This window comes from Melanerpes formicivorus, unplaced genomic scaffold (genome assembly GCF_026170545.1).
Source record: "Melanerpes formicivorus ecotype bairdi unplaced genomic scaffold, bMelFor1.0.p_v2 SCAF_91, whole genome shotgun sequence".
NCBI classification, from domain to species: domain Eukaryota; kingdom Metazoa; phylum Chordata; class Aves; order Piciformes; family Picidae; genus Melanerpes; species Melanerpes formicivorus.
Window position 1 is genome coordinate 582,687 of NW_027142443.1, and position 18,825 is coordinate 601,511.

At 47.6% G+C, this 18,825-nt stretch overlaps 1 protein-coding gene across 7 annotated transcripts in view; it reads right to left on the reverse strand.

Annotated features, from left to right (window-relative positions):
• Positions 1-16,426: 16,426 nt before the first annotated feature.
• Positions 16,427-18,825, reverse strand: part of LOC137455129 (protocadherin alpha-C2-like) — a 191,212-nt gene continuing 188,813 nt past the window's right edge. For 6 of the 7 annotated variants that reach the window (XM_068165688.1, XM_068165686.1, XM_068165685.1 and 3 more), the window contains exon 4: positions 18,137-18,788. In XM_068165688.1, coding sequence (XP_068021789.1) covers positions 18,478-18,788 — 311 coding nt within the window. In that variant the 3' untranslated portion in view covers positions 18,137-18,477. Of the gene's footprint in view, positions 18,789-18,825 lie in introns of all 7 variants that reach the window. The other variant, XM_068165690.1, reaches the window with a different exon arrangement.

Consider the following 18,825-nt stretch of genomic DNA (forward strand, 5'->3'; position numbering starts at 1 on the left):
GAGAAGGCTGAGAGAGGATCTTATCAATGTCTATAGATATCTGAAGGGTGGGTGTCAAGGTATAGGTGCCAGGCTCTTGTCAGTGGTGCCCACTAATCGAACAAGGAACAACAGGTATGAGCTTGAACCCAGGACCTTCCACCTCAACAGGAGGAGAAATTTCTTCGGTGTGAGGGTGTTGGAGCCTTGGAGCAGGCTGCCCAGAGAGGTTGTGGAGTCTCCTACTCTGTAGAAATTCTAAACCCACCTGGATGTGTTCCTGTGTGTCCTGCCCTAGGTGATCCTGCTTTGGCATGGGGGTTGGACTGGATGATCTGTAGAGGTCCCTTCCAGCCCCTACCACTCCATGATTCTATGATCTGATTGAGCTAACCTAGAAGATGAGAGGAATGACAGCCCTGCACTGACAGCTGCACAGACATGAAGGGACCTGGGGAGCTTTCAGGATCACAGCTGGGATAGACCCAAGCAAATCACTATTTGCCATGGGGCTGGGTGAGCATCGCTGCATCTGCTCCATTTGCCACCATAATCCCACCATTGATTCCCAGCATGTATGGATTGTGTAGCCAGCCCTGTGCCTTTACACAGAGCTGGTACCAGCATCTTAAAGCCCACTGGGCATCTACAGTCAGCAATATAGATATGGATGGTGGTACACACACATGACCTTGCAGTGAGATCAGGGATCATGGCCAAGTGCCTCTAGGGTTAAGAGATTTTAGCACTATGTTCACTGAATCACAGAATGCCAGCTAGGAAGGAACCCCAAGCATCATCTGCTCCAACCTTTATAGGTGGTAGTGAAGTTGCATTTTGCTGGTCCAGCAGTGGGTCAGGCTGACTATTCCAACTTTCCAATGTAGAACAATCCACTGCTTCCCTTGGGAGATGATTCCAATACCCAGCTGTTCTCACAGGGAAGTATTTTTTGCTGGAGTCCAATGGGATTCTTCCCCAGGAGCAACTTGATCCCATTACTCCTTGTCTTTTCTATGGGACTCCTTGTAAAAAGGGAGTCTCCATTGTCCTGGTAGCCACCCTTTATGCCCTGGTCCATGGGGCAGACTTCACAGGATCCCAGGTCAGAGGATGTTAGGGGTTGGAAGGGACCTCCAGAGATCTTCCAGTCCAACCCTCCTGCCAGAGCAGGACCATACAATCCAGCACAGGTCACAGAGGAATGCATCCAGATGGGTCCTGAAAGTCTGCAGAGAAGGAGACTCCACCACCTCTCTGGGCAGCCTGCTCCAGTGCTCTGTGACCCTCACAGTGAAAAAGTTCCTCCTCATGCCGAGGTGGAACTTCCTGTGCTGGAGTTTATATCCATTGCCCCTTGTCCTATCCCAGGGTGCAGCTGAGCAGAGCCTGTCCCCTCCCTCCTGAACCCAATCTCTCAGATATTTATAAATATTTATTAAATCCCCTCTCAGCCTTCTCCTCTCCAGACTAACCACCCCCAGGGCTCTCAGCCTCTCCTCCCCAGGCAGTGCTGCAGTCCCTTCAGCATCCTTGTAGCCCTCCCTTGGACTCTGTCCAGCAGATCCCTGTCCCTCTTAAACTGGGGAGCCCAGAGCTGGATGAAATAATTCTAAATGTGGCCTCACCAGGGCAGAGTAGAGAGGGAGGAGAACCTCCCTTGACTTAGCACAGCATTAGAATTTTCCAGAGCCTCCCCTTCAGGGAGTGCAGCTGTCCTGGGTGCTCCTTGCAGTCTGCTGTTGGGGCTGCTCATGCTCATACCTGCAGCCTGCCAGTGACCTATTTAGCATTGGATGCAGCCACATGATCCTGATGGCCGCTGGAGCAGGGAGAGCCTCACCACAAACCTCACTGCCTGTAGGGGTTTCACTCTGCAAGTTAATCAATGCAGGCCAAGCTGCACCATCGATATTAATCAGGTTGTGAAGGCTTTGGCGTTCCAGCACTTCAATTTTCTGCTACTTCCAGCTTGCTGTGCAGTCTGCTTTGTGCATACCAATGGATGCCAGCACCTCCATGGCTCAGCAGGTTCACAGGGGAGCCCAGGAGTGCCCAATAAGGGCCTAAGCAAAGACTCTCGACAGAGATTTAAATTCTTTTCTGATGCACAAACAACTGGAGCAGTAGAACTCACAGGTCAGCAGTTGCTGCCCTCAGCTGAGCAGCCTATCTGACAGCTCTGCAGATGATAGGGGTTGGCCATTTGTGAGAGCTTGCTTGACCCAGGGGGCTATTAGCGAGATCTATAGGCAGGATAGCTCCTCCCTCTGACTGGAAGTGCTTGCATTTAGTGCCCTGGCTTGACCTGCCACGCTTTGAATCTCTGGCATTGTCTAATGCCGTGGAAAAATTCACCCACATAACACTCCCATTAGTTCCTGGCTGATAAATGTCTCCTTGCTGGTGCTGCTGGCCACGACCTCACCCTACGTGCCCAGCTGAGGCCTTCTTTTGTGTGTGTGAAGGGAGCCTGAGGATGAAATAAAACTGATTTTGACTTTTTGTGCCACTCAGTCCCTGAGAACAGAAGGAGGAAGGCTCTTGCTCCTGCCAGTTCCAAGTGCAGTCAGCCCCGAGGGTAAGAGGCAGCTGATCTTCAGGATGGCATTTGCATTGCAACTGCCCTGACAAGAGAGATTAACAGGAGGTTGTTCCACGTGGTCTTGGAAAGATCAAGGATACTTTCGTGATGCTTAGTGGCAGCTTAAATTCGCTTTTACAAAGAACTTTCTGAGTCTACAGGTCTAGCACAATTTGCACACTCTTGGGGTTAGGCAGCTCCTTGTTTCAGGGCAAGAAGCTCCCAGCAGCAGCTCTCTGAGTCACTTTTTCAAATGTCAGCATCTGAACGTTGCATGGTCCCCTCTGAGGTGTCTAAGGAGACAAGCAGAATTTCATAGAGTCATAGAACAGCTCGAGTTGGAAGGGACCTTCAGGATCCTCTAGTTCCAAACCCCTGCCGTGGGCTGCAACACCTTCCATGAGGTCCAGAGGAGGCCATGAAGATGATAAGAGGGCTGGAGAACCTCTCCTATAGACACAGGCTGGGAGACTTGGGGCTGTTCATCCTGGAGAAGAGAAAGCTCCAGTGAGACCTCAGAGCAGCCTTCCAGAACATGAAGGGGCTCCAGGGGAGCTGGGGAGGGACTTTTTACAAGGGCTGGGAGTGACAGGAAGAGAGACAATGGCTTTGAACTGGAAAAGGGTGGACTGAGACTGGAGATGAGGAAGAAATTCTTTAGAGCAAGGGTGGTGAGACACTGGAACAAGCTGCCCAGGGAGGTTGTGGATGTCTGCACCCTGAAGGTGTTGGACAGGACCTTGAGCAACCTGGGCTAGTGTGAGGTGTCCCTGCCCATGGCAGGGGGGTTGGAACTGGCTGATCTTTAAGGTTCCTTCCAACCTAACCCATTCTATAATGCTATGATTCTATGATGAAGAGGAAGGCAGACACCAGTGATAGCTTTGCCACTGTACATAATCTGAGAGTAGTAGCAGTAATGTCTGAAAAGCCTTAAATCCTGCTGTAGAGAACTGATTTGCTTGGCAACTGCTTAGCAGCCCATTGCATAGGTAGAGAGACTTCAAGCTGTATTCTTCCAACGCTGATGGAATCAAGCTCTCTGAGACAGAGACTGGTTCATGTCTTCCTAAAGGAGAGCTGTGATGCACTGGGGGCTAAGCTAGGACATAGGTTTGCATCTACAGATATTTTCAGTCTACTTTTCCTCCAAATCCCACACATTTTTCCCACTGAGGCTGCACTGAGTGGAGTTTGACTCCCAGAAAAGCTGAAGGATTTATCTAACAGGAAAACTACTGCAGGAGCACAAGTCTGGGGTGGCTGTGATGGACGTGTTTCAACAATTACTGTGCCTTGCACGGCGCCATTCCTGTAATTAATGGGCAAGGACTGTCTAATTCTCCTTGGTGCTGCTCAAGTGGTGCCAAGACACTCGGACCTTCCATAAATTAACTCTGAAGGAGCTGGAACAGGGCTGCAGGGCCAGCTCTAATTTATCTCATCTCGGTGCTGAAGCCTGAAATCAGGTGTAGAGCCACAGCAGGGATGTAATAGCCTGGCAGGGATGTGATACCCAGCAGGGATGTGACACCCCAGCAGGGATGTGATACCCAGCAGGGATGTAGCAGCCACTGCTGAGCCCATAGGGCAGCCCTTCAGGCTTTTACATTTGGGAGGAGATGCTGGAGTGGTGCACTGGTAATCAGGGCTTTCACCCCTCACCTAACACAAAGCCCCAGAGGTGTCCCCAATACCCCACTTATGTGCCTTGTGGCAATAGCATACCTCTAGGCTAACACTTCATGAAGCCATAGAGTAGTTTGGGTTGGAAAAGACCTCCAAGATCATTGAGTCCAACCAGCAGCCCAACACCACTGTGGTTGTTAAACCATGTCCCCAGGTGCCATGGCCACACATTTCTTGAACAAGTCCAGGGATGGGGACTCCACCACCTCCCTGGGCAGCCTGTTCCAGCCCCTGACCACTCTTGCAGCAAATAATTTTTTCCTAATATCCAACCTAACCCTCCCCAGCACAATTTCAGGCCATCGCATCTTGTTCTGTCACTTGACACTAGATATACACCTGATAAATTCCCACCTGACAGCATGCACAGGGAGCAGAGCCACAAAGATGATTCAGGGAGTGGAACATCTTCCGTAGGAGGAGAGCCTGAGGAAGCTGAGGGCTCTGTAGCTTGAAGAGGAGGAGGTGACCTCATTCATGTTGATAAAGATGTGCAGGGTGAGCACCCAGAGGCTGGAGCCAGGCTCTGCTGGGGGATGCCCAATGCCAGCACAAGGGGCAGTGGTGGAAGTTGAGGCATAGGAAGTTCCATGGAAACAGGAGGAAATTTTTTCCCTGTGAGGGTCACAAAGCACTGGAACAGGCTGCCCAGGGGGGTTGTGGACTCTCCCTCTCTGGAGATATTCAAGACCTGCCTAGATGTGTTCCTGTGTGATCTGCTCTAGGTGATCCTGCTCTGGCAGGGGTCTTGGACTGGATGATCTTTTGAGGTCCCTTTCAGCCCCTGCCATTCTGTGATTCTGTGATCTCTTCATGAGGTGTCTGACTCCAACATACGATAATGGAGTTCATTATGTTGAGGAGCAATTAAGTTGAGCAAAACCAGAATTATGGCTGCTCTACTTAGTATGAAGGGCAGCTTAATGCCTCCAACTCTTCATCAGGTTTCTGGGTTTAAAATTCAGTTTTGAAGCCAAGCACATCCATGGAACATGTCCAGAGAAGAGCCATGAGAATGAGCAAAGGGCTGGAGCTGCTCTGATCTGGAGACCGACTGAGAGAGTTGGGGTTGTGCAGTCTGGGGAAGAGAAAGCTCCAAGGAGACCTTCTTTTGGCCCTCCAGTACCTGAAGGGGGCTTCAGGAAGGTTGGGCAGGGACTTTGTAGGGTGTCAGGGAGTGATAGGACTGGGGGGAATGGATCCAAGCTGGAGAAGGGGAGATTTAGATAGGATGTTAGGAAGAAGTTCTTCAGCATGAGGGTGGTGAGAGACTGGCACAGGTTGCCCAGGGAGGTGGTGGCAGCCTCATCCCTGGAGATTTTGAAGGCGAGGCTGGCTGTGGCTGTGAGCAAGCTGCTGTAGTGTGAGGTGTCCCTGCCCATGGCAGTGGGGTTGGAACTGGATGATCCTTGAGATCTCTTCCAGCCCTGACAATTCTGTGATTCTTAGATGTGGCTGAGTTACTCCCTGTCTTTTCTCAGAAAACAAATCTCTGGGCACCACTTCCAGGCAAACAATTTTAGTTCTTGCCAGGCTGTGTAGCTTCTGAGAGATGTTTCCTTCACTACATCTCTGCCATCTTTTGATGTTAAAGGCTGTGTCAGAGCAGCTGCATGGGATATGAAAGAAAATACACAGCACAACTTCAGTTGCTCTCTTCTCACATCACATGGCAGAAGCAATTCTGCAGCACTTCATGCTGAAGGACTCCTTAGACTTCAAAGCCAGCACTGGAACCTAGAGGGAGATTCTCCTCCCTGGTGAGACCTCACCTGGAATATTGGATCCAGCTCTGGGCTCCCCAATTGAAGAGGGACAGGGATCTGCTGGACAGAGTCCAAGGGAGGGCTACAAGGATGCTGAAGGGACTGCAGCACTGCCTGGTGAGGAGAGGCTGAGCGCCCTGGGGGTGGTTAGACTGGAGAGGAGAAGGCTGAGAGGCGATTTAATAAATGTTTGCAAATATCTGAGGGCAGGGGGTCAAGAGGGAGGGGACAAGGGAGAGGCTCTGCTCAGCTGCAACTTGGAATAGGACAAGCGGCAATGGAAGTAAACTCCAGCACAGGAGGTTCCACCTGAACATGAAGAGGAACTTCTTCACTGTGAGGGTCACAGAGCACTGGAGCAGGCTGCCCAGAGAGGTTGTGGGGTCTCCTTCTCCGGAGACTTTCAAGACCCATCTGGATGTGTTCCTGTGTGACCTGTGCTGGATTCTATGGTCCTGCTCTGGCAGGGGGGTTGGACTGGAAGGTCTCTGGAGGTCCCTTCCAACCCCTAACATCCTGAGAGCTGTGAACCACAAAGGATCTAGAGGATCTAGAGATATTATATTATGAGGGGGGTGCATAAAGTCACCATAGTAGCATCACCTTGAAAAATCAGATTCATTTTCTTTACCTGAGCAGTACCAGCACTGACAGAAGGTGTTGCAGGGGTCCGCAGAGCAGCACAACCAGGTCACAGAATCACAGAATGACCTGGGTTGGAAGGGACATTAGAAATCCATTAGCTTTTGGTGTGGGGATGCTGTGCTCTGCTCTCCTGAGGGATTTCTCCTCTGTATGGCCTGCCTTGCTCCCTGGAGGATCCAGTGCCACTGCTCTGCATTTGCAGTTAGCTGTCTGTATACATTTTGTGACCGTTTGAGGCTGTCCCCTTAAGAAAGGGAATATTGTGGTTGGATGTTTGTAAACGAGAGACGGATCTAAACTAATTTCATTGGTAGATTGGGGGGAAGCACCTTTTGAACTGGGAGTACAGCAGTTTTCTGGTCAGTCTGTCTTCCCCTCCTTCGGTGGCTTGCAGCTCATAGTTTTCTGGGCTTTCAGCCAGGCTTGACCTTGAAACTGATAAACTGCAAGGCCTGTATTAACTACTTTCCAATTAACAACTGCTTTTTCTTTTCCTCTCTTTCTAACCCTCTCTGGGGAAAGGGGGAGAGAAGGGTGAGCAGGGGTGGGGAACCCCTCCCCTCAGCAGAAGAGGGAACCCTCATTTCTGTGTGACTTTGTTGTATATTTCTGTATATATTGTAAATACTGTAAATTCTGTACATAAACCTGCATTTTTTCCTAAACTGCTTTGTAAATATACAGCACCCACTCCTTTGCTAATCCAGCTGTGTGTTTATTTTCCCTTCAATTTTCTTCCTTCTACTCACAGTGGGGGGGGGAAGGCCCTGGCCTTTCCCTCAACCCTACGACACATTTCTACAGATAGAGAATGCTGGGACCTATAAACTGTGTGACCATTTGAGGCTGTGCCTTTAAGAAAAGGACAGTACTAGGACACTCTGGCTGAATGTTTTGTAAACACAAGACAGGTCTAAACGAATTTCATTGGTAGATTGGTAGAACGCAACTTTAAGTTTTGAGTGTGGCTGGGACTTTCCTCAGTTCACTCTTCCCTCCTCCCTTTCCTGTGTTTCCCTTTCCTTTCCTGTGTTGATAGGTTGGACTCGATGATCCTCGAGGTCCTTTCCAACCTAAGCAATACTGTGATACTGTTCAACGATGATCTGGATGAAGGGGTTGAGTCAGTCATCAGCAAGTTTGCAGATGACACAAAGTTAGGGGCAGATGTTAGTCAGTTCGAGGGTAGAAAGGCTCTGCAGAGGGACCTCGACCGACTGGACAGATGGGCAGAGTCCAATGGGATGGCATTCAACAAGTCCAAGTGCCGAGTGCTGCACTTTGGCTACAGCAATCCCATGCAGAGCTACAGGCTGGGGTCGGAGTGGCTGGAGAGCTCCCAAACAGAGAGGGACCTGGGGGTGCTGATCGACAGCCACCTGAATATGAGCCAGCAGTGTGCCCAGGTGGCCAGGAGGGCCAATAGCATCCTGGCCTGCATTAGGAATAGTGTGGCCAGCAGGAGCAGGGAGGTCACAGTGCCCCTGTACTCTGCATTGGTTAGGCCGCACCTTGAGTCCTGTGTCCAGTTCTGGGCCCCTCAGTTTAAGGAGGACATCGAAACACTTGAGCGTGACCAGAGAAGGGCAACAAGGCTGGGGAGAGGCCTTGAACACAAGCCCTATGAGGAGAGGCTGAGGGAGCTGGGATTGTTTAGCCTGGAGAAGAGGAGGCTCAGGGGTGACCTCATTGCCCTCTACAACTACCTGAAAGGTGGTTGTAGCCAGGAAGGGGTTGGCCTCTTCTCCCAGGCAACCAGCACCAGAACAAGGGGACACAGTCTCAAGCTGCGCCAGGGAAGGTTTAGACTCGAGGTGAGGAGGAAGTTATTCACCGAGCGAGTCATTCGTCATTGGAAAGGGTTGCCCAGGGAGGTGGTTGAGTCATCGACCCTGGAGGCGTTCAAGGGGAGATTGGACGTGGCACTTGGTGCCATGGTCTAGGCGTGGGGTCTGTGTTGATAGGTTGGACTTGATGATCCTCGAGGTCCTTTCCAACCTAAGTGATACTGTGATACTCTTTCCAGCTCATCTGCTTCTAGGCTCTCTGCCAGACTGACCTTGGACAGAGAAGCGTGTGGCCTACTAACACTTCGCTTTAATTTATACCTGCTTTTATTAACAATTGCTCTTTTTCTCTCTTTCTAACCCTCTTTGGGGAAAAAGGGGAGAGAAAGGGGTACAGGGGGGGAGCCCTCCTCAGCAGAGGAGGGAATTTCCTTCCTGTATTATCACTTTTAGTTTTACTTTGCTGTATATTTCTGTGTATATATTGTAAATACTGTAAATTGTGTATATATCCTGCATTCCCTAACAATTGCTTGTAAATACAGCATTCCCTTTTGCTACTCCGGCTGGCTAGCTGTGGTTTTTCTTCCTCTTTGTGGGGGAGAGGAGGCTAGGCCTTTCTCTCTAACCCTCCACAAACTGGAAGAGAGAAGCTTGAGAGTAGAGCTGAGGAAGAAAATCTTGAGAGTGAGGGTGGGGAGACACTGGCACAGGATGCCCAGGGAGGCTGTGGCTGCCTCCTGCCTGGAGGTGTTCCAGGCCAGGCTAGTTGAGACCCTGAGCAACCTGGGCTGGTGAGAGGTGTCCCTGCCCATGGCAGAGGGTTGGCACTGGATGAGCTTTAAAGACTCTTCCAACTCAACCCATTCTATGAATCTATGATCAGAACCAGGGCCTGAACTGGGGGAAGTTGGGCTGCTTGGATATCAGTCACTGGGTGCTGAGCAACTGCATTGTGCAGCACTTAGCTTGGGTTTATTTCTCTCTCTTTTATTTTTTGGTTGTTGAATTCCTTCTCATTACTATTATCATAATATTATTGCTATTACTATTATTATCATTATTATTGCATTTTATTTTGGTTTTGCTTGTTTTGGTTTATTAAAAAAATTAATATTTTTAAATTTTATTTGGTATATTCTTTTATGTTGTGTTTTATTTTCTTTTATTAGTTTTGGGAGTTTTCTATTTTATTTAATTATTTGATTTGATTTGATTTTTTCATTTTATTTTCTATTTATTTTATTATTTGATTTGATTTAATTTAACTTAATTTAGTTTCATTTTATGTTATATTTTATTTTTTACATTATATTATATTATATTATATTATATTATATTATATTATATTATATTATATTATATTATATTATATTATATTATATTATATTATATTATATTATATTATATTATATTATATTATATTATATTATATTATATTATATTATATTATATTATATTATATTATATTATATTATATTATATTATATTATATTATATTATATTATATTATATTATATTATATTATATTGCATTGTGTTCTATTCTATTCTATTCTATTCTATTCTATTAATATTATTGCTTTATTTGATTAAATTTAGTTTAATTTTATGTTTTTATTTTATTTTATTTTATTTTATTTTATTTTATTTTATTTTATTTTATTTTATTTTATTTTATTTTATTTTATTTTAATTTATTTTATTTCATTTAGACTTGCTGGAGCGTGTCCAGAGAAGGGCAACAAAGTTGGTGAGGGCTTTGGAACACAAGCCCTATGAAGAGAGACTGAGGGAGCTGGGGTTGCTTAGCCTGGAGAAGAGGAGACTCAGGGGTGACCTTCTTGCTCTCTCCAACTACCTGAATGGAGGTTGTAGACAGGCGGATGATGGTCTCTTCTCCCAGGCAGCCAGCACCAGAACAAGAGGACACAGTCTCAAGCTGCACCAGGGGAGGTTTAGGCTGGAGGTTAGGAGGAAGTTTTACACAGAGAGAGTGATTGCCCATTGGAATGGGCTGCCCGAGGAGGTGGTGGAGTCGCCATCACTGGAGGTGTTCAGGAGAAGACTTGATAGGGTACTTGGTTACATGGTTTAGTTGGTTGGGTGGTGTTGGATCATAGGTTGGACACAATGATCTTGAAGGTCTCTTCCAACCTGGTCTATTCTATTCTATTCTATTCTATTCTATTCTATTCTATTCTATTCTATTCTATTCTATTCTATTCTGTTCCGTTCTGTTCTGTTCCGTTCCATTCCATTCCATTCCATTCCATTTTACTTATTTTGTTTTATTTATGTTATTTAATTTCATTTCACTTCACTTTATTTTATTTCATTCATTGAACCTTTTTTCATCTCCACCCAGGAATTTTTTACTCCTTTAATTTTTTTCTCTCTCCCTTGATTCTCCCAATCCCACTGGGAGTGAGGAGGAGGGAGTGAGCAGCTGAGTGCTGCTTAGCTGCCATCTGGGGTTAAACCACAACATTTGGGAAACATATTTTGGATTCCCTGTTCTTGGCCTTATGTAAGATCACTGGGAAAAAAAAAAAACAACACACCAAACAAAGCTCAAGCAAACCTTTAATTGAATCCTCCTCCTATGCTGTGCAGTGACCCAAATACTGAGCAGGGAGAAGCTGCATAGGATTAAGTCTTAGAAGCCTAAAGTAAAATGAGATGTCCTTTTAATGACAGGAGGTAATTAATATACAACATCATTTAGGCTTAATTGCCATCAAATCCCAACGGTTTGGGCCACTGAGCTTGTGTGCACGAAGCCCAAAATACCAAAGTCAATATGCTGGCAGAAAACAGGGATTCTGGGAGAAGCAAGAGGTAAAAAGCACCCACACTGTAATTTCCCTGTTAGCTAATCCTGCAGGCGGTTTTGTCTTGCTCCTTTCACCGGCAGCAAGAGGATAAGCCCCCTCCCCCTCTACTCCACTCTGCTGAGACCCCACCTGGAGCACTGTACCCAGTTCTGGAGCCTCTATTACAGGAAGGATCTGGAGGTGCTGGAAGGTGTCCAGAGAAGGGCCACGAGGATGAGCAGAGGGCTGGAGCTGCTCTGCTATGAGGACAGACTAAGAGAGTTGGGGTTGTTCAGTATGGAGAAGAGAAGGCTCTGAGGAGACCTTGTGGCCCTCCAGTATCTGCAGGGGGCTCCAAGAAAGCTGGGGAGGGACTTTTGAAGGTGTCAGGGAGTGACAGGACCGGGGGGGGATGGGGTAGATTAAGATTGGATGCTAGGAAGAAGTTCTTCAGCATGAGGGTGGTGAGAGACTGGCACAGGTTGCCCAGGGAGGTGGTGGCAGCCTCATCCCTGGAGGTTTTGAAGGCCAGGCTGGATGTGGCTGTGAGCAACCTGCTGTAGTGTGAGGTGTCCCTGCCCATGGCAGGGGGGTGGGACTGGCTGATCCTTGAGGTCCCTTCCAACCCTGACAATTCTCTTTCTTTATGAAACCAGACATTTATTTTACAGACTCACAGATTGTATCTAGTTCAAAGGGACCTCAAAGGTCATCTTTGTCCAACCCCCCCTGCACTCAGCTGGGATACCTCCAGGCTGCCCAGGGCCACAGCAAGTCCTGGTGTCTCCAGGGACACAGCTCTCAACCACATCCCCGGGCAACCTGTTCCAGTGTTTTTACCACTCTCTTTGTGAAGAACTTCCTGCTGATGTCTGACCCAAATCTCCCCTGCTCCAGTTTCAAACCATTGCCTCTCATCCTATCCCTGTAAGCTCTTCTAAACAGTCCCTCCCCAGCCTTCCTGCAGGCTCCCCTCAGATACTGAATTATATTTATAAGGTCTCCCTGGAGCCTTCTCTTCTCCAGGCTGAATGGCCCCAACTCTTTCAGCCTGTCTTCATAGGAGAGGTGCTTCTGCCCTCTGATCATCTTTGTGACCTTCCCCATCAGCTCCAGGCCCTTCTTGTTTTGTGGGTCCCATATCAGGACACAGCATTGCAGGTGAGGTCTCCCCCAGAGCAGGGCAGAGGGGCAGGATCTTCTCTCTCCATCTCTGGCCACACTGCTTTGGATACAGCCCAGGCTGCCATCGGCCTTCTGTGCTGCCAGTGCCCATTGCTGGCTCCTGTCCAGCTTCTCCCACACCAGCACCCCCCAAGTCCTTTTCTGCAGGGTGCCTCTCAATCTCATCATTCGCTATCTTGGATGATATCAAGGATTGTCCTGACCCTGGTGCAGGACCTTGCATGTTGCCTTATTGAACCTTGTGAGATTCTCCTCAGCCACCTCTCCAGCCTGTCCAGGTCACTCCCATCCCATTCTTCAGTCTTACCACCCACACCAGACAGCTTGGAGTCAACTGCAAATTTCTTGATGCTTGTTGACCTTGGCCACCTCTGATTCCCTTTTCCTGATGCTGTGTTATTTTAATGCTAACCCCCAAAACTGTGGCAGAATGTGCAAATGTCTCCATCCTGCCCTCCCACCCCTCAGCCTCCATCCTCCACAAATACTTCAAGCCCTGAGTTTCTTCTCCTCCTGGGCATTCAAAACCAAGGCTATCAATGGTATAATTTGCACACTGGATAGAAGTAGCCAAATTTTACTTATCTCAGCATTCCAGATGTTCAAATATTCTGATTTCAAAATCTTTTAACATCCTGTGAGGTGCTCAACTCAGTCTTCTGCAGTGAACCTGAGTAATGTTTATTCTGCTACTCCTGGGTATAAACAGCTCCAGCAAGAGCATCTCCTCTCTCCTGTGAGAGTTGTTTGGGTTTGGGGTTTGTTTGGGCAGTTTTTTTGTTTTGTTTTGTTTTGTTTTGTTGGTTTTTAGTTGGGGTTTTTTTATGTTTCAGGCAAGGGTAATTTGTGTTAAAACAGGCAAATGTCTTAAATGTTTTAAACTCTGACCCAGTGAGGCCAGAGCTGGAGCACTGCATCCAGTTCTGGGCATCCCAGTTGAAGAGAGACAGGGAACTACTGCAGAGAGTCCATGAGAGGCTTCGAAGAGGCTGAGGGGCCTGAAGCATCTCTGTGAGCAGCTGGCTGAGAGCCCTGGGGCTGTTGAGCCTGGAGATGAGCAGCCCCAGAGGGGAGCTGAGCAATGCTCAGCAAGAGCTAAAGGCTGGGGGGCAAAAGGCTGGAGCCAGACTCCTGTCAGTGGTGCCCAGGGACAGGACAAGGGGCAAGGAGCACAAACTGCAACCCAGGAGGTTTTATCTGAAGATGAGGAGAAACTTTTGTGTGAGGGTGCTGGAAGCCTGGAGCAGGCTGCCCAGAGAGGTTGTGGAGTCTCCTTCTCCGGAGAGCTTCCAACCCCACCTGGTGTGCTGGGTTACACCCATCCTGAATAGGGGCTGAAAGAATCCATCCCACAGGAGGACAAAAGAAACTTGATCCAGGTGGGCAGAGAAAGACTTGGATTTCCCCCTCCCAGGAGGAGCAGGCTGTGGAGTCTCCTTCTCTGGAGAGCTTCCAACCCCACCTGGCCATTGTGGTCCTGTGCAAGCTGCTGTGGGTGCTCCTGCTATGGCAGGAGGGTTGGACTGGATGAGGTCCAACTGTTCCCCTGCTGGGATTCTGTGACTGTGTGAAATCAAAGATACACTGCAGCTCTTTTGGCTCATTCTGATAGAAGCAAGCTTTGGGAAAACAGCTCTGGATGACTAGTGATGAAAAATGAATGAATCAGATTGGGCTGCAGAGAGGAAAATGCAAGCACTCAAAAAAGAAAGGAGAAGGAGGGAAGGAAGGAAGGAAGGAAGGAAGGAAGGAAGGAAGGAAGGAAGGAAGGAAGGAAGGAAGGAAGGAAGGAAGGAAGGAAGGAAGGAAGGAAGGAAGGAAGGAAGGAAGGAAGGAAGGAAGGAAGGAAGGGAGGGAGGGAGGGAGGGAGGGAGGGAGGGAGGGAGGGAGGGAGGGAGGGAGGAAGGAAGGAAGGAAGGAAGGAAGGAAGGAAGGAAGGAAGGAAGGAAGGAAGGAAGGAAGGAAGGAAGGAAGGAAGGAAGGAAGGAAGGAAGGAAGGAAGGAAGGAAGGAAGGAAGGAAGGAAGGAAGGAAGGAAGGAAGGAAGGAAGGAAGGAAGGAAGGAAGGAAGGAAGGAAGGAAGGAAGGATTCAATTAAAATCTAAAAATGATCAAATGGTAAAGATCTCTCTACAAATTAGGTCTTGGAGCTGGATTTTTGCCCAGAGGCATTGAGAAGAGCTAATTTATGCTGAGGAGAAACCAGCATCCTTCTGTGTGTTTGTCAGCAGTGTAGCTCCAATTCAGGACCTTTCTGGAAACTGTTGGATTGGGAACAAATAAAAAAATAGCTCTAAATGTGCCTGCAGAAAAGAATAGCTCCTTTCTTACTGCTTCTTTCTCCCCTCCCTCTCCGCCCCCCCCTCCCCCCCCCCCCCCCCCAAGCCCTCCCCTACTCTGGCCAGCCTTTAAAATTGAATCAAGGATTCCCTTTCTCAAGGAGCATCCCAAGAAAAACAAGATTGAAGGCAAAAGGAAACTGTTATACCACATGAGGCCATTGGTGATTGATGTGATGCTCCCCAGCTCGAGGACAGGGACTTGCTGGAGAGGGTACAGCAAAGGGCTACAAAGATGCTGAGCAGCCTGGAGCATCTCTGTGATGAAGAAAGGCTGAGAGAATTGGGGCTTTTCAGTCTGGAAAAGAGCAGCCTGAGGGGAATCTCATCAATGCTTACAAATTCTGAAAGGGTGGGGGGCAGGAGGCTGGGACCAGGCTTCTTTCAGTGGTGCCCAGTGACAGGACAAGGAGCAAAGGGCACAAACCTGAACATCCGAAGTTCATCTGAACATGAAGAGGAGCTTCTTTAATTGAAGTGTGACAGAGAGGTTGTGGAGTCTCCATCTCTGGAGAAATTAAAAACATGCCTGGATGTATTCCTGTGTGACCTTCTCTAGGTGAACCTGGCTTGGCAGGGGGTGGGGCTGGACCTGGACCTGATGATCTCTAGAGGTCCCTTTAAATCACTACCATTCTGTGATTCTCTGATTCTCTGAGTCTCTGATCCAAGGTCTGAATATCTTTATTAGGGTTTTACCTTCTGTGATGTTTTAAGACATGCTGCAGGTCTTTAAAAACTAACAGCAACCGCCCTGTTTTGATCTGTCAGCAGTTTGGAACCTTAAAACATCCAGGGCATGTCTCAAGGACCCCAGCTTCTCTCTGATCACAGATTAAAGGGCCTGGTAGGTGATTTAGAGTTATAGAATCACAGAAGTGTTAGGGTTGGAAGGGACCTCAAGGATCAGCCAGTCCCAACCCCACCTGCCATGGGCAGGGACACCTCACACTACAGCAGGCTGCTCACAGCCACATCCAGCCTGGCTACAAAAACCTCCAGGGATGAGCCTGCCACCACGTCCCTGGGCAACCTGTGCCAGTCTCTCACCACCCTCATGAGGAAGAACTTCTTCCTCACATCCAATCTGAATCTACCCACTTATTTTTTTTTTCCATCGCCCCCAGTCCTATCACTCCCTGACATGCTCAAAAGTCCCTCCCCAGGTTTCTTGTAGCCCCCTTCAGATACTGGAAGGCCACAAGAAGGTCTCCTCAGAGCCTTCTCTTCTCCAGACTGAACAACCCCAACTCCCTCAGTCTGTCCTCATAGGAGAGGTGCTCCAGCCCTCTGTTCATCCGCATGGCCTTTCTCTGGACACCTTCCAGCACCTCCAGATCCTTCCTGTATTAGGGGCTCCATTTGACACAGTGCTCCAGGTGGGGTCTCACCAGAGCAGAGTTGAGGGGGAGAATCACCTCCCTCGACCTGCTGGCTATGCTTCTCTTGCTGCAGCCCAAGATGTGATTTGCTTTCTGGGCTGCAAGTGTAGGAGGTGTTTCAAGAGCTATGTAGGTGCTTACACGGTTCCAATTCATATGCCAGTCGAGCTTTATTCTGTGAATGTACAGTCACGAAGAAAACTCCTTGGAATTCCCTCATCAGCCCTCTTGTAGTTAAAAAAATTACATGGATTGGTTTCAGAGCAACATCCTCAACCGCTTTTAATTCTCCATTTTACACCCTTCAGGCTTAGTACTGCACAGAGCTTTCAGCTTTTCACAGAGCTTTGAGCTTTCACAGATTCTTCCCAAGAAATCCCAACGATGCATGCATGGCTTGATTTAAGAAAGATATTTTACTTGTGTTTCATACACACAGAAAAGAAAGAAAGAAAGAAAGAAAGAAAGAAAGAAAGCTGATGATCAACAGTGGCTTTAAAAATAAAGTAAACTCAACACTACTCCACTTTTCCACAAGTGTACAAAAAAAGAAAGAAAGAAAGAAGAAGAAAGCAAAGCAAGAAAATGAATTTACATTCAACGGTAAAGCTTAAAATCCACTCTAATAATAGTTGCATTGACATTCACATACACAAGCACAGAATAAATATTTCAGGATCCTTATAAGAGCATACAGCATACATACAGTACTTGAATGTTACATAAGGAGTGGTAGCAGGGTCAGGAATTCATCATCTCATAGAAAAAAAAAACCAAAACAACCAAAAAACAAAGCCAAAAGTCAAAGGAAACGCAGCAAAAAAAAACCAACCCCAAGGTGCCGGGGGAGGGTTAACACCAAGGTGCTTTGCACAGAGCTAGCAGGGTCAGAAATCCATTTGTGTGAGGAGTTGGCTTTTGCTTCTTCAGTAGCAGGAAGAGTTGGTTTGCGAAGGTGTGGTCAAAGTGCAGATCAATGCAAAATTACCCCCCCAAAAGAAACAACAAAGGAAAAGGAAAACCCAGACAACCGAAAAAGAAACCAAAAGAGCTATTCCTGTATTTATTAATCCATGCAAGAGTCAGCCCCCGAATCACCCCACAGAATAAAGCTGTTGCCGAGGACAGATGTTTCAGGCAGTTGGTTGGTTTGTTTTGTTCTCTAAAGCACTTTAATAGCAGCAATCGTAGTTCAGAATGGCTCTAGATCGACTCCTGTTTGGGTTCAAGGGCATCCTATTTCTTCCCCATTTACATCTATATTTCTTTAGCAATAAATCTCTCCAACAACAAAGAGCACAGTTCACAGAGGGGGTTGTGTGTGTGTGTGTGTGTGGTTTCGTTTTCTCTCTCTCTCTCTTTTGCATAAGTGTCGTGGGGAAAAACAGCAAAACCTCTGACTTTTTTCAGAGACATTATGTGCAAAATCATCTCCTTAAATGTGGCAAGAGGGACACAGAGCATCACAGTCACTTTGTATTCCTGGGGGGGTCAGCCCAGCCCTTCCTACACTCTGAGGGCTTTGCCCAGGATTCAGGGCTTTCAGGGATCTTATTTTGTTTGTTTTCCTTTCCCAATGGCTTGCTCGGTAAGAGATAAAATTTGTGGTGTCTTAAAAAAGGGAGCTGCAAATGTGAGGGGGGTTGGAGCAGAGCTGTGTAAAATACGTCATACATAGGGCTCAGTATTTCCACACAGGGACTTCTCAAGGCTTGCAAAGTTCCTTTCCATCCATGTCCACCCCCAGCCTGAACACCCTTGCAGATTGGTGTGCATGGGGGGGGAGGGGGGGGGGGGAAGGTGTTCTTCTATTATTTACCAGCCCTCCTTGCATTTTACAACCTGATCTCGTGGTCCCCTAGCTGACATCTGCACACAAAAGATTTCCAATCAGATAGTGGGTGCACAACATTACAGCTTTGAAACCTGGCCTGTAAAGTGTCACCAAGACAGGAGCACAGGAACCACAGTGCAGAGTCCAACCTCTCACTGGCTGTACTGGGAAGGTTCTCCTGTTCGGCGGAGGAGAAAGGAAACTTGTGTCTGCTTTTTAGAGTCTGAAAACAAGCCAGAGTGGAGAAAAAGAGTTAACACCAGACTTAATAAAGCTTTTTTTTTTTTTTTTAAGACAAAAACCTGTTAAGCAATTTGAGTCAGACACTGGAAAAAAATTTCCTGCTGCTTTTCTCAAGTCTGTACATAACAGGAAATTGGTTAAGAGTAGGAAGAATTTGGGAGTTGCTACATAGGAGAAATCTGCCATGGTTACAAAATCTGGCTAAAGGAGGTTCCTTCAGTGCCAACCCCTCACTGGTCACTGTTCTCAGTGGTGCTGTTGCCCTTCTCTTTTTTCTCCTGAGTCTTGTTTCCCTTCTTCTTTTTCTTCTTCTTCTTGGTCTCTTCTTTCTTGCCAAAGGTTATGAAGTCACTTTTGTCAATTTGGCTGTTGGGTGGCTCCTGCCGGATGGAGATGATTGCAGGAGATCCTGGGATAATGAATTTGTCTGGCAACTCACCAGGACCACCTTGTTTGGAACTGCTGGGTCCAAATTTAAAGGTCCAGCTGTTGCTGTTCACACCGGCTCCCACCGGGGGGGACACCTCTCCTGCTTCAGGTTCTGAAAAAGCCAGAAGAGCAAGAAAAGATTTAAAGCA